The sequence below is a fragment of the Sapajus apella genome, unplaced genomic scaffold (assembly GCF_009761245.1).
Source record: "Sapajus apella isolate SASKATOON/1434 unplaced genomic scaffold, GSC_monkey_1.0 scaffold38, whole genome shotgun sequence".
NCBI classification, from domain to species: Eukaryota; Metazoa; Chordata; class Mammalia; order Primates; family Cebidae; genus Sapajus; species Sapajus apella.
The window spans coordinates 662,371-677,682 of record NW_022436978.1 but is presented as its reverse complement, the minus strand read 5'-3'; the positions used below and the strand labels follow the sequence as shown (position 1 = coordinate 677,682).

Below are 15,312 nucleotides of genomic sequence, written 5' to 3'. Positions count from 1 at the left end.
AAAAAAAAAAAAAAAAAAAAAAAAAAAAGATGTCAATTCTTTTCCAAGTTGAACTGCAACAGATTCAATACAATCTCAGTCACACTCCAAGTAGGTTTCTTTTTAGTAGAAATTGATAAACTGTTTCTAAAATGTATAAAGTACATAATTTCTTATTTTATAATGTTTTCAGAGAAAATCCTGAAAACAAACAAACAAAAAGAGTAAAATGAGTCTCCAAGGGAAAAACCGATAGAATGGTAGAAAGAAAACCACAACTACGTGGTGCTAAGAAAGTTGAGGAATTAATTGGATAAAAAGAATTTATTTAGTGACATGCTGAAGTTGCTACTCTCACACCATTCTCTGCAGGGCCATCGTTCTCAATGAAGGGTAATTTTTGCCCCCTTGAGGACATGGCAATGTCTGCGGATATTTTTGGCTGACCCAACTGAGGAAGTGCTGCTGGTGTCTAGCAAGGAGCGGCTAGGTGTGCTGTAAAACATACATGAATCCTCCACCCTAACAACAAAAAAATCTGGCCCAAATGTCGATATTGAATGCTCCAACTGAAAAGCCTTGTGCTAGAGCCTAAACTGCTCATCTACACTGTGATATGAGTTTTCTATAACAATTAGTTGTCTCTGTTTACTTTTCGGTTATTTTTCTTCAAAGGTTTTTTTTGTTTTGTTTTTAATTTTTAGAGACAGGGTCTCACAATGGATGGTCACAGAATCCTGAGCTCAAGCAATCCTCCCACCTCAGCCTCCTAAAGTGCTGAGATTACAGGTGTCAAACAGTGTACCTGGCCATCAATTAATTCTTAACTCTGGGTTTCAACTGCTGCTCAGGCTTTCATTTTTGCTAGAATGGTAGAGGACTTCTCAAAGCCCAAGCCCGCAAATGGACTGACTCATTAAATCCCTTGAAAAGCTAGGCTAATTCTGGGTTTCCTCTGGATATTCAGTAACCTTAGGTAGTTTGAGAAGGAATTACTTTTTGAAAGATCCAGATTGTAAGAAAAAAGAAAAAAAAATCTGTCTCACTAGGGTCCATGAAAGCAGAAATATATCTAGTGGGGCTGTATTATGTTTCTAACTATAAATAGGAACCTTCTAGGTATGTTCTATCATGCCCTTTTCCAATGAAATTTTATTTTAAAAATATTTTTTCATGTTCCTTCAGCCAAGGAATAATAAAGTTCAGAAAGTTTTTTCCAGAATAGAGGTCGAGTTGGGGAACCCTCTGAAATACAAAATCCAAGCAAGAATCAGCATGCAGAACAGCACAGAGCTGATAATCAGTAAATGTCTGAGCCTGGGAACTGATAGTAGTGTTAATAAGAGAGGAAAATTTAAAAAATATTTTGAAAAGAGAATAATATGGTGACACACTGGCCAGGATGGAGGAGGATTCAATTGAAGTTTTTAGTAAGTATCTTATAATACTACAAAACAGCTTCATTCTTCCTGCCATAAGCCAGGTTAATTTTTTTTCTTTTTTAAGAGACAGGGTCTTGCTATGCTGCCCAGGCTGCTGTGCAACTCCTGGCCTCAAGTGATCCTTCCACCTTGGCCCTCATAAATGGATTCTTGTAATTACCTTTCTATCCTTAATTTCATCCTTCTCCATGCTGCTAGAGTGAAATACATTTTACACAAAACACTCCTGCCTAAAACTATTTTATTATAGGTCATTATCTTATGAAACTAAGCCAAACATGATCAGGACACTGCCTTCCTACTTCTTCTACCCTATTACATACTTTTTATGTTTCAAGAATACACAGGCCCCACTGGATCTATTCCTAGGTATTGTGCCTGTGAACCATTTGTTCTGCACTAGAAACATCATGTTTTAGGACCAACACAGCTATACCATTCCCAGAAGGCTGTTCATTATGTCTTATCCACCTAGCCTATTTGCAAAGCAACTCCTTTGTACAGCTCTTGTACTCTGAACATACCTGTAATCACAAAGTTGGGAACTCTGCATTCAAGCTTTGTGTTTTATCTGTCTCTGTCACCTAGTAGCCCATGAATTCCTTAAAGGTACAGACTGTGTCCTACAGATCTCAACCTGCAGTGTCTGTCATAGTGTCTGAAACACAATACCTAATAAAGTTTACTGAACTTAAACCACAGGAAACTGAACTAAACCAAGAAAGGAATCCGACTGCTATGGCTCTCAAACGTAAAAAGGCAGACTGGTATTTTTTATTTAACAACAAAAACAAAAAAGCTTTTCCTAAGGCAAGCTCATCCAACCCGCAGCCTGCAGCCCACAGCCCGCATGTGGCCCAGGACGGCGTTGAATGTGGCCCATAGAAATTCATAAACTTTCTTAAAACACTATGAAATTTGGGAGGGGGTGTTTTTTAAAAGTTCATCAGCTGTTGTTAGTGTTAGTGTATTGTACGTGTGGCCGAAGACAATTCTTCCAATGTGGCCCAGGGAAGCCAAAAGATTGGACATCTCTGACTTTAAGAGAAGGTTTTCAATGGAAGATTTACTACTCATCTAAGTATAGTTCAAAGTATTTCCTGGGTTTCTTATCAAGAAAAAGTGTGTAAAGTGCATGCACACTGTGAGGAAATTTTTCATGCTGCTTACTGAATATCTTCTAATGCTGTATTTCCTATAATTTAGCTGGCATAAAAAATGAGAGAAACTCTTATAGTGATATGCAAATGTTACTTACAAGTTTTATTTGCAGGTACAGCATTTTATGTCTATTAATTATCTCAGGGAAAATAAATAGCATAAGAAAGCAAAGCACACATGACAAACACTGGAGTTAACAAGGGAGAATCAGTGAGCTCCCAAATTCAAGTCTTGTCACTTCCAAGCCCAGGAATAATTATAAATGACCAGGGAGAATACTGCAATCAGTTGCAGACTTAAAAGAAATTCTGAAGGCCAAGCATGGTGGCTCATGCCTGTAATCCCAGCACTTTGGGATGCCAAGGCAGGCAGATCACGAGGTCAAGAGATTTAGACCAAACTGGCCAACATGGTGAAACCCCGTCTCTACTAAAAATACAAAAATTAGCCAGGGATGGTGGTGCACGCCTGTACGCCTAGCTCTTTGGGAGGCTGAGGCAGGAGAATCACCTGAACCCGAGAGGCGGCAGTTGCAGTGAGTCGAGATCGCACCACTGCACTCCAGCCTGGCGACAGAGTGAGACTCCGTCTCCAAAAATAAATAAATAAAAAATATGAAGTCAGATGAGTATTTTAAAATGGATTTATAATAAAAGTCACTTTCTTTCTAATAAATTGATACATCTGCTTGCACCACTGCACTCCAGCCTGGTGACACAGCAAGGCTGTCTCAAAAAAAAAGAAAGAAAAAAATTGTGGATTGAGCACAGTGGCTTATGTGTGTAATCCAAAAGTACTCTGCAAGGCTGAGGCAGGAGGATCACTAGAGACCAGGAGTTCAAGACCAGCCTGGAGATCATAGCAAAACCTTGTCTCTATATTAAATAATTATGTGCATAAACATAGATATGCATGTTCATATAAATTAATTTGGAAAAAAAAATGTTAATCACCTGAATCACTGTGGAATAGAGTGGCTCCATTACCTCTCTTTCATTCTGGTGCCCTGATTCTATCAACAGAATTTCAAACTTCCATAAAGACTGTTATGGCCTTTTGTAGCTACTTATTCTTTTTTGTTGTTATGCTGTTTTGATTTGTTTTCACCTCAAACTTTAATTATACTTTATATGCCTACTCATTCTGATGTCACATTTTCAAGTAGAAATTTCCCATACCTTTTTATAACTGAAGTCTTATTCAAACAAGCCATCATCACCTTGATCTCACACAGTAATTTCTTTTTAAAAAGTTAATATAAAACCTTACATGACATTATCCTTCATTTCTACCAATTAAAGATCTTTCTTTTCCAAACTGCATTCCTTCATCTATTGTATACATTCTACTTTGGCTATTTCCAAAATTGAAGTGTTGCCTCCAATATTTGCAATATGATAACAAGGAGACGAACATGACCAGATATTAAACTTTAGCATTTACCCAAAAACTGTGCTTTGAAAAAAGACTTTATGAAACAAAGTGTTTTAAAAATCAAAGGGTGTGGTCTCGAGAATATGAGAAATATTTGGAATGTGTCTGTGTGCTGTATTTGTTTAATAAATAGTATGCCAGGCTGAGCAAAATGAGCAGACGAAACCCTATCTCTATTTAAAAATACAATAAAAACTAGCTGGGCATGGTGATGCACTTGAAAGGCAGAGCTGGGAGGATTGACTGAGTTGGAGAAACTGAGGCCGCAGTGGGCCAAGACTGCGCCACAGCACATAGTATGAATGGAGGGAGTAAAACCCTGTCACAAAAAAAGGGAGAAAAAAAAAAAAAAAAAAGGCACGATGCTCTTTTTAAAACAGCAAACCCCAATGAATCTAGCAGATTTATCAATTTATTAGAAAGAAAGTGACTTTTATTATAAATCCATTTTAAAATACTCATCTGACTTTATTTTATTTATTTGTTTTTGGAGACCGAGTCTCACTCTGTCACCAGGCTGGAGTGCAGTGGGGTGATCTCAGCTCGCTGCAATCGCTGCCTCCCGGGTTCAAGCGATTCTCCTGCCTCAGCCTCCCATGTAGCTGGGACTAGAGATGCATGCCACCATGCCAAGCTGATTTTTGTATTTTTAGTAGAGACTGGGTTTCACCCTGTTGGCCAGGATAGTCTCGACATCTTTACCTTGTGATCTGCCCACCTTGGCCTCCAAAAGTGCTGGATAACAGGCGTGAACCACCAAGCCTAGCTGACTTTGTACTCTTTTTTTTTTTTTTTTTTTTTTTGGAGACAGAGTCTTTCTCTGTCACCAGGCAGGAGTGCAGTGGTGCAATCTCGGCTCACTACAACCTCCGCCTCCCGGATTCAAGCAATTCTCCTGCCTCAGCCTCCTGAGTAGCTGGGACTATAGGCGCGCGCCACTATGCCCAGCTAATTTTTGTATTTTTTTTTTAGTAGAGACAGGGTTTCACCATGTTTGCCAGGATGGTCTCAATCTCTTGACCTCGTGATCCGCCCACCTCAGCCTCCCAAAGTGCTGGGATTACAGGCGTGAGGCACCGCACCCGGCCGACTTTGTATTTTTAAGCTATTAAGTATCTCTATATAAACTATATAAATGGAAGATGTTAGTGAAAAACACTGAGGTGGAGAAGTCTTTTATTTCTCTTTGTGTAACTGTAAACAATTCCAGCTTACTGAATTGCAAGTTTAAAAGAAAAAATCAAATACTCCACAGATTCTACCTGCAGGAGAGAAAATGCACTATTGTGTAATACTGTGGTTTTCTTGGATGTCTTTAGTGTAAACAGCAGCTCAGTCATTCTTACCTCACTGTTATTTACTATCCACTAATGTTAAAAATATGAAAAAGGAGAAAAGTGAGCATCAATGTGCAACAGGAAAAAGAAAAATTGCTGTTCCAGTCATTATTATACAACTTACTTTCTCTCCAGAGCTCAAAGATTTCAAAACAGCAATGCAAAAGTATGTTATAGTCACCCATAAATACTGAAACACTATTCATTTTAATTAATATTAAAATCTAGCAGATATGGTTATACAAAATAGTCCTGAAAGTAAAAGTGAGTCAGTCAGCACCATAGGAAAGATATTTAAATAAATAAGTAAAAAGTGAATGAGCAAAGCTCTCTGCGTGTCACTGATACTGAATGGCCATATGGGAATAAAAGACGCAAACACACACACACACACACACACACACACACACACACACACAGAGCAAGGATTTGTTTTGATTGTGATCACAACAAAGAAAGATGGGATTAGGGGAAGAAGCAGAAAACAGAGAGCAAGAAAAAGTAAAAGAGAAATATAAAAAAGGAACGGAAATAGTCTGATGCACTACTGATATGTCTACAGTAATTACAACTATCAGAACAACCTGAAAAACCAAATCAAAGCAGTACAGCTACCAAAATATCACCAAGCCCACTCTGTGGTCTGGGAACCCAAAGGGCACCAGGCTCTTCTAGGAGAACTGTGATGTCAAACAGCTTCCTTGATAATACTAAGACATTACTGCCTTCTTCATTATGCTGACATTTGCATTCATGATGCAAAAGGAGTGTTGACATCTTAGGACAAATCCAGGCAATGACACCAATTGTCTTAGTAGTCACTTTATTCCTAACTGTCCCACACACAAAATCAGTCAGCTTCACTTAAACATCCTCAATGAATCTATAAAAATTATCAATTTAATAATCTAAAAACCTAACCACATGTTTTTAAAATTCCATACTATCAAATGGGAGATACAAAAAATGATTTAACTATCAATTATCAAAGCATGATGGCTATCTAAAGGAAAACACGTGTGTGATTGAGTTTTCAACTCCAGCAGACACCTTTTTAAACAGAATACCATAGGTGAATTTAAAATGCTAGTCACAGGCCAGGCACAGTGGTTCATGGCTGTAGTTCTAGAACTTTGGGAGGCCAAGATGGAAGGACTGCTTGAGTCCAGGGGTTTGAGACAGGCCTGGACAACACGGTGATACCTTATTGCTACCAAAAAAAAAAATACAAAAATTAGCCAGGCATGGTGGCACATGCCTGTAGTCCCAACTATTCGGGGCTGAAAGTGGGAGGATGGCTTGAGGACAGGGGGTAGAGGCTGCACTGAGCCATGATAAGGACCCTGCACTCCAGCCTGGGTGACAGAATGAGACCCTGCCTCCAAATAAAACAAAACAAAATAAAATGCTAGTCACAGAAACTTAGCAACACATCCCACATGCAGATAACAGGGCTCTGCCATTAATCTGCTTACCTCCAAAAGTAGAAGGGTCTCCTGTTCAGTCCATTCTCTTCCAGCACTAGCACCCTTACTCTAAGGAAACAAAATGAGAAATTATTTGCTCATTTTTAAATGCTGAATATAGAGCTCAACAGAATTCCTTTCCAAGCTCAGGAGACTGTTTTTTTGCAAATCATCAATGGGAGTCTCTGACTTGCAGAAACTAAACACTTAAGGAGCCTAAACTTCTAAAAGAAATGCCGGCTTATTTCAAAGACTGACTGGGCATGGTAGGGCATGCCTGTAATCCCAGCACTTTGAAAGACCCAGACAGGTGGATCACTTGAGATCCCCAGCCTGGCCAACATGAAGAAATCCTGTCTCTACTAAAAATATAAAAATTAGCCAGGCGTGGTGACTCATGCCTGCAGTCCCAGCTACTTGAGAAGCTGAGGCAGGAGAATTGTTTGAACCCAGGAGACAGGGGTTGCAGTGAGCCAAGATGGCACCATTGCACTCCAGCCTGGGCAACAGAGCGAGACTTCGTCTCAAAAAAACACAAAACACAAAAAAGACTTCCTGCTGTCAAGCAAGGACCCATAACCATGTGGATATGTTATTTCTATTATTTTGAGACTTAACAGTTATCTTTTGCAAGCTAAAAAGGCATATTATTTTATTGCATACCATAAACCAGCTGTAATATCACAAACATAATACAAATCTTGGTAGAGAGTATTTGAACAGAGTACCTGAACATAGTATTTCTCCCAAGATTCAAGAATCCGAGGTACTACAGACATAAAACACTGACAGGTTCTTGATTCCAACTGCAATACGTCCATATTATCTGATTTTAAAACATCTCTCAATTATAAAACAATCTCCAAATGATTCCCTAAACTCAAAATCACCTTTTCCATGTGAGTCCCTTATAGTTTATGATTCACGTCACCATGTGAGTGTAAGAGAAGTCAGACTGGCTTGTGTAAAAAGTACAATTTATCGATTAATTCATACTTCTTGATCTGCAGACCGTGCTGCATTCACTCATCTTCAGGGGAGCTGATTGGTAGTATAGCTGATATTATCATGTAGCTAGAAACATTACTAATTGAAAATATACGTTCTAACACATTTCCCTTTCTCAAAACTCTATTTTGAGAGATTACAATTTAATAAATGAAGATTTCTACAATCCATGATTTCTCTATATATTATCAATAAAGCTTCTCCATTTAGATAATTAAAACTCTCAGTGCATTAGTGCTACACATTTCATGAAAAAATCAGATTCTGTATGAAAGAAAAAAGAAAAAATTAAAACAACAAAATTAAACCCTGATTTGATGCATCTCTAGGGTACTCAAGTAATAGTATTCTGAAGTATCTGTTTACTTGCAAAAAAAAAAAAAAAAAACAAGCAAAAAATAATGCATCAAAAATAAGTAGTCTTTTAACTAGAGAATAAAAACAGTTGACCTACACACTGCAGAATTAAGAACTAAACTCCTACAGTATGGCTCTGTGAGAAAGAAAAGATGCCTGCATCTGTAACTCAGAAGGTATTGTTCATTCCCCAAGGATTACTTTAAGATAACCCAAGATCCTTCTAAAAAACCAAAATCAGAGGTAATCACCAATCAGATTTGGAGTCCCAAGAACAAAATTCATTAACATTTAATTTAAATTCTGAAGAAACCAGACCTGAGCAAATATAAAGAAGATCGCTACAACCAGACACCAGCATTTATTTATAGAGTAGGTCCTCGACCATCATTTCTTCACTCCTCAGCCACAATGAGCATAATGAGTAGCAAGAATATTCTCTGCCCCACAGACTTAAGTCAGTAAAATCAGTATTTCTTTTTTTTTTTTTTTTTTCCCCTCATAGACTCACTCTTGCTGCATTAGAGTGCAGTGGCATGATCTCGGCTCACAGCAACTTCTGCATTCTGGGTTCAAGCAATTCTCAAGCTTCAGCCTCCTGAATAGCTGGAATTACAGGTGCCTGCCACCACACCTGGATAGTTTTTGCATTTTTTTTTTCAAGTAGAGACAGGGTTTCAGCATGGTGGCCAGGCTGGTCTTGAACTCCTGACCTCAGGTGATCTGCCCATCTTGGCCTCCCAAAATGCTAGGATTACAGGAACGGGCCACCACGCCCAGCCTGTTTCCTCTCCTGATAACAACTGGCTTTACAAAGAGCATGCATAAGCCTCATCAGAACCCATAAAATGATTGCTAAAGTTTCCATATGATTTTAAAATATTTTTCTATTGTATTAGGCTGGGCATGGGGGCTCATGCCTGTAATCTCAGCACTCTGGAAGGTCAAGGCAGATCAATCACTGCATCTCAGGAGTTCAAGATCAACCAGGGCAACACAGATGTACTCTCTTAAAAAAAAAAAAAAAAATGAAAGAAACACTCGAATGATAAGCATAGAAATGAAAGAAACAAACGAAACAAAACAAAAAGTCCCTGAGCAATGGCTCACACCCATAATCCAAGCACTTTTGAGGCCAAGGGGGATGGATAACCTGAGATCAGGAGTTTGAGACCAGCCTCGTCAACACCAAGAAACCCTATCTCTACTAAAAATACAAAAATTAGCCAGGCGTGGTGGTGCACCACTATAATCCCAGCTATTTAGAAGGCTGAGACAGGAAAATCTCTTCAACCGGGGAGGTGGAGGTTGCAGTAAGCCAAATTGTCCCCCTTCACTCCAGCCTGGATGAAAGAACAAAAAGTGTCTCAAAAAAAAAAAAAAAAAAAAAGTTCTTTTGTATTTCTGGAGGCCTGATACATATACAAAATACACAAACTAGGATACAACTTGATACAATTTTGCTTATAAAACAATGTAACAATACTTAAATAAAAACCCAAAAGGCTTTGATAGCCTTTGATAGCCATTCACAAAAGTATATACTAGTCTGACTTCCATAGGTTAGTTTTTCTCGGATCTGAATTTTATATTAACAAAAACACCCTTTTGTGGCTGCTATATAATTCCTTGGCTTGTAGTTACCTCAATCCAATCTCTGACCCCAAAGTCACATTCCCTTGTCCTTTTCTGTCAAATTGCTCTCTTCCCCTCTCTTACAAGGACAGTAGTTATGACATTCAAGGCACCCAGGGATAATATAGGATCATACCCTTATCTTTAAGATTTTTAGCTTAGGCTGGTGGCTCATGCATGTTAATCACAGCACTTTGGGAGGTTGAGGCAGGCAGATCACTTGAGAACAGGAGTTTGAGACTAGCCTGGCCAAACTGGCAAAACTCCATCTCCACTAAAAATACAAAAATTAGCCAGCCATGGTGGTATGTGCCTGTTGTCTCAGCTACTTGGGAGGTTGAGGCATGAGAATTGCTTGAACCCAGATGACGGAGGTTGCAGTGAGCCAAGATCTCGCCACTGCACTCCAGCCTGGGTGACAGAGCAAGACTCTGTCTCGAAAACAAAAACAAAAACTAAAATAAAGTATTTTTAGCTTGATAACACATCAGCCAATAACTTTTCACTAAATAAGGTAATACTTACGGGTTCCAGGGATGAGGCTCTGACTTCCTCAGAGGACCTTTATCAGCATATTTCATGTTTTATTGTTTTTAGAAATTTGTCCATCTCATCAAAGTCAAATATATCACTATGAAGTTGTTCATCAAATCTTTTTTTTTTTTAAAAACAGGGCCTCACTTTGTCACCCAGGCTGAAATGTTGCAGCCTCGACCTCCCAGGTTAAAGTGATCCTCCTGCCTAAGACCCCACAAGTAGCTGGGATTACAGGCATGCACCACCATGCCTGGCTAACTTTTGTATATTTTTGTAGAGACAGGGTTTTGTCATGTTACCCAGGTTGGCCTTGAACTCCTGAGTTCAAGTGATCCACCCACCTCAGCCTCACAAAGTGCTGGGATTACAGGTGTGAGTCACCACACCTGGATGTCAAATCTTTCTTGTCTTTTTAACATATTAGAGTCAGCAGTGCTATACTCCTTTATGGCTGATCAGTAGTTTCTGTCTTTTCTTAATGATCACTCTGGCTGAAGATTATTATTAATAAATCATCAATAAACTTGATAATTTATCAATTTTGGATCTTTTCAAAGATCCATCTCCAAATTTAATTAATTTTCTCTATTTCTGTTTGTTTTGGATTTTTTTTTTTTTTTTTTGACTTACAGTTTCACTCGTGGTGCCCAGGCTGCAGTGTAATGGCGCCATCTTGGCTCACCACAACCTCTGCCTCCCAGGCAGTCTCCTGAGTACCTGGAATTACAGGCATACACCACCACACCTGGCTAATTTTGTATTTTTAGTAGAGACAGAGTTTCTCCATGTTGGTCAGGCTGGTCTCAAACTCCTGACCTAAGGTTCAGCCAACCTTAGCCTCCCAAAGCACTGGGATTACAAGCATGGGCCACCACACCTGACCTGTTTTGGATTTTCTAGTTTAATTTTATTTTGTTGTGGTCAGCCAACTTCATTTATTTCACATCTCTGAAATCATAAAACCGAACTGTATGATTTCAATCCTTTTAAATTATTGAGGCTCATTTTATGGCTCAGAATTGGGTCTCGGTACTAAAAATAGAAATACTAAATAAGACCTAGGATTTGCCAGCACAACAAGGTGATCATAGTAAACAAAAAATTTAATTTTTCATTTAAAAATAACTAAAAGCATTTAAGTGGATTTTTAAAACACAAAGGATAGGCCAGGTGTGGTGGCTCATGCCTGTAATCCTAGAACTTTGGAAGGCCGAGGCTGGCAGACTGCCTGAGCTCAGGAGTTCCAGACTACCCGGGGCAACATGGTGAAACCCCACCTCTACTAAAAATACAAAACTTATCTCGGTGTTGTGGCAGGCACCATCCCAGCTACTCAGGAGGCTGAGGCAGGAGAACTGCTTGAACCTGGGAGACAGAGGTTGCACAGAGTCAAGATCGCATGCTGCATTCCAGCCTGGGTGACAGACTGAGACACCGTCTTCAAAAGAATAAAATTAAATTAAAATAAACAAAAAACACACACAAACAAAATAAATGCTTGAGGTGAAGAATATCCTATTTACCCTGATGTGATTATTATGCACTGCATGCCTGTATCAAAATATCTCATGTAACTCATAAACATACGCATCTACTATGTACCCATAAAATTTTAATTTTTTTAAAGCATATGTTTTTAAAAATTGGGCTTACTCTGGTGAATGTTTCCTGAGAACTTGTAAAGAACATGGTTTTCATTTTGCTACTTTGTACAGTATTCTACATATACCAAATAAACATGTCACCTAGGTTAATAGAATTGTTCTAAGTCTTTAATGACCTCAACGATTTTCTAACCACTTCTTGGATCAATTATTGAGAAAGGATTACTGAAATCTCCAACTAATGTGTGTTTGTCTGTTTCTCCTTTCAGTTCTATTATTTTTTGCTTTATGTATTTTGATGCTATTTAATTAGATGCACATATAAGATTATGTCCTTGATTAATTAACTCTTTTATCATTACGAAGTTCTGTTTATATCTGGTAAAATAACTTACTCTGGTATCTATATTATACCAAAATTAATGTAATAATTTTGGCACCCTTGGGATTATTCTTTGCAAAATATGTCTTCTATTCTTCTAATAGTAGCATGTGTCTATATCTTCAAAGTGGGTGTACATATGTTGACAACATACTTGTCCTTGAATATTTTATGCAATTTGAAAATCTCTGCTGCTTAACTGGAGTATTTTGTTTGTTTCTTTATTCCTTTTGTTGAAATAAAAGAATTTCATCTCATTATCTGGAGTATTAAAAGCATTTCTACTTAATGTTGTTATTAATACTAGAGTAAGATGTAAACTACTATCTTGCTATTTGTTTCCTACTCCTCCCATTAGCTCCCCATTTTCTTGTTTCCTATCTTTTTATAGTGACTTCTAAAAATTATTTTCTGTCCATTATTTCCTTCTTAGTTATACCTCCTCAACTAGTTACACTAAGATTTATTTACACATGTAAAAATAAATATATATATACAAAAACAACCATATATATATATATATATATATATATACACATACACACACACACACACACACACACACACACACATACACACACACACACACACATATACATATATATGGTTTTTTTTTGGTTTTTTCTTGAGATGGAGTTTCACTCTTATTGCCCAGGCTGGAGTGCAATGGAACAATTTGGGCTCACTGCAACCTCTGCCACCCAGGTTCAAGCTATTCTCCTGCCTCAGCCTCCCAAGTAGCTGGGATTACAGGCATGCATCACCATGCCTGGCTAATTTTGTATTTTTAGTATGGACGGGGTTTCTCCAAGTTGGTCAGGATGGTCTTGAACTCCCGACCTCAGGTGGGTGATCTGCTCGCCTTGGCCTCCGAAAATGCTGGGATTACAGGCATGAGCCACGGTGCCCAGGGGTGGACTACAATGCGGATTTTTTGTTTGTTTTTTAAGATGGAGTCCGGCTCCTGTTGCCCAGCCTGGAGTGAAGTGGAACTATCTTAGCTCACTGAAACTTCTGCCTCCCGGGTTCGAACGGTCCTCCTGCCTAAGCCTCCTGAGTAGCTGAGATTACAGGTACCCACAGCCATGCCCGGCTAATAGGGCTTTTAGTAGAGACAGAGTTTCGCCACATTGGCTAGGCTGGTCTCAAACTCCTGACCTCAGGTGATCCTCCCACCTCAGTCTAGTAAAGTGCTGGAATTACAGGTGTGAGCCACCATGCCCAGCTGGAAGATGTGTTTTATACTGACTCACATGTTGCTCTTTTTCTAGTATTCTTCCATTAGATCCAGTCAGGTTCCAAAATATTGTTTCAAATTATAGTTTACCCCAATTCGGGACTTCTATCACGTTTCTAAATAATGTAAACTTTGCAACAGTTTAATTCAATTTAATCTCCTTCTGCCTTTCTGCCATTCTTGTAATTTCTATATGTTATAAATCCCTCCAAATATTATTGTTTAAACAATCTGTATTTCTTTATATTTAACCACATAATTACTTTTCTCTGCTCCTTATTCCTTCACGGAGACATGTGCCTTCATCTGGGATCATTATTCTTCATGCTGAAGACATTCCTTTACTTTTCTTTTCTTTTTTTGAGACGGAGTTTCGCTCGTTACCCAAGCTGGAGTGCAATAGTGTGATCTCGGCTCACCGCAATCTCTGTCTCCTGGGTTCAAGCAATTCTCCTGCCTCAGCCTCCCGAGTAGCTGGGACTACAGGTGTGCACCACCATGCCCAGCTAATTTTTGTATTTTTAGTAGAGAAGGGGTTTCACCATGTTGACCAGGATGGTCTCGATCTCTTGACCTTGCAATCCACCCGTCTCGGCCTCCCAAAGTGCTGGGATTATAGGCGTGAGCCACCACACCCGGCCTCCTTTACTTTTCTTAAACTGTGTACTAGTGATAACTTCTCTACATTGGAAGATCTACAAACCTCTATATTTCACCTTCAATTTTGAAAGTAATATCTACTGGACAGAGAATTCTAGAGAGGCAGTTTTTCTTTTACAATTTCGAAATGTTATTGTATTTGTCTTTGGTTTTTATCATTTTTGTTGAAAACTCAGCCATCAGCTTTGTTATTGTTCTTCTCTACCTTCACCCCCACCCTCTAGGTCTGCTTTTAAGGTGTTAGTTTATAAGAGATTAAGCATAACATACCCGAGTGTGGTTTTCTCTCTGTATAAATTTGGATCTGTTCTCTTTTTGTGTGTTTTTCATTAAAGGCTATTTTGCCCAGACTGGTCTTGAAGTCCTGGCCTCAGGCATTCCTATCACCCCGGCCTCCCAAAGTGTTGAGCCCATGCTTGCTCTGTCTTTCTTGCTTTGTGAGTTGGTATCTTTTTATTTGTTCTGAAGTCTTTTTAGCCATTATATATTCAAGTATCAGTCCTCCTCCATTCATTCTCTTATGAGTCTCTAATAATAAACATTAATTCTTCAGACTCTATCATTCTTTTTTCTTTTTCTTCTTTTAATGATAGAGATAAGGTCTGCTATGTTGTCCAGGCTAGTCTTAAACTTCTGGGATCATGTGATCCTCTTGCCTTCGCCTCCCACAGAGCTGCGATTACAGGCGTGAGCCACCACATCCAGCCTGAACTGTATCTCACATCTTCTGCACTCTCCTCTCTTTATCCTGGCCCCTCCATACTTCAATTTCTTTTGCTCTTGGTACCTAGGTTTCCATATATACACTAATTTGTCTCTGAATTCACTAACCTATCTTTTGCTGTATGCAGCCTGTTATTAAACCCATCAAATAATTTCAAGCATACTTTTCAGTTCTAAAATATTCATGATTCTTTTTTTCTTTTTTTTTTTGGAGACAGAGTCTCACTCTGTTACCAGGTTGGAGTGCAGTAGTACAAAACTCTGACTCTCTGGTTCAAGCTATTCTCCTGCCTCAGCCTCCCAAGTAGCTGGGATTACAGGCATGTGCCACCACACCCAGCTACTTTTTG

At 38.8% G+C, this 15,312-nt stretch overlaps 1 protein-coding gene and 1 long non-coding RNA gene across 3 annotated transcripts in view; both read right to left on the bottom strand.

Moving 5' to 3' along the window:
* The window catches only part of SMARCC1 (SWI/SNF related, matrix associated, actin dependent regulator of chromatin subfamily c member 1), a 215,906-nt gene that overhangs the window by 75,420 nt on the left and 125,174 nt on the right, over positions 1 to 15,312 (bottom strand). For both annotated transcript variants that reach the window (XR_004275039.1, XM_032297943.1), the window contains exon 19: positions 6,829 to 6,888. Coding sequence is in view for 1 of the 2 variants with exons in the window: in XM_032297943.1 (XP_032153834.1) it covers positions 6,829 to 6,888 (60 nt within the window). In the remaining variant the exon portion in view is untranslated. The remainder of the gene's footprint in view (positions 1 to 6,828; positions 6,889 to 15,312) is intronic.
* LOC116564688 lies at positions 13,843 to 15,220 on the bottom strand. The gene is made up of 2 exons (XR_004275042.1): positions 14,229 to 15,220; positions 13,843 to 13,928 (listed from the first exon to the last, which is right to left on the bottom strand). It is a non-coding gene; the product is annotated as an uncharacterized LOC116564688 (long non-coding RNA).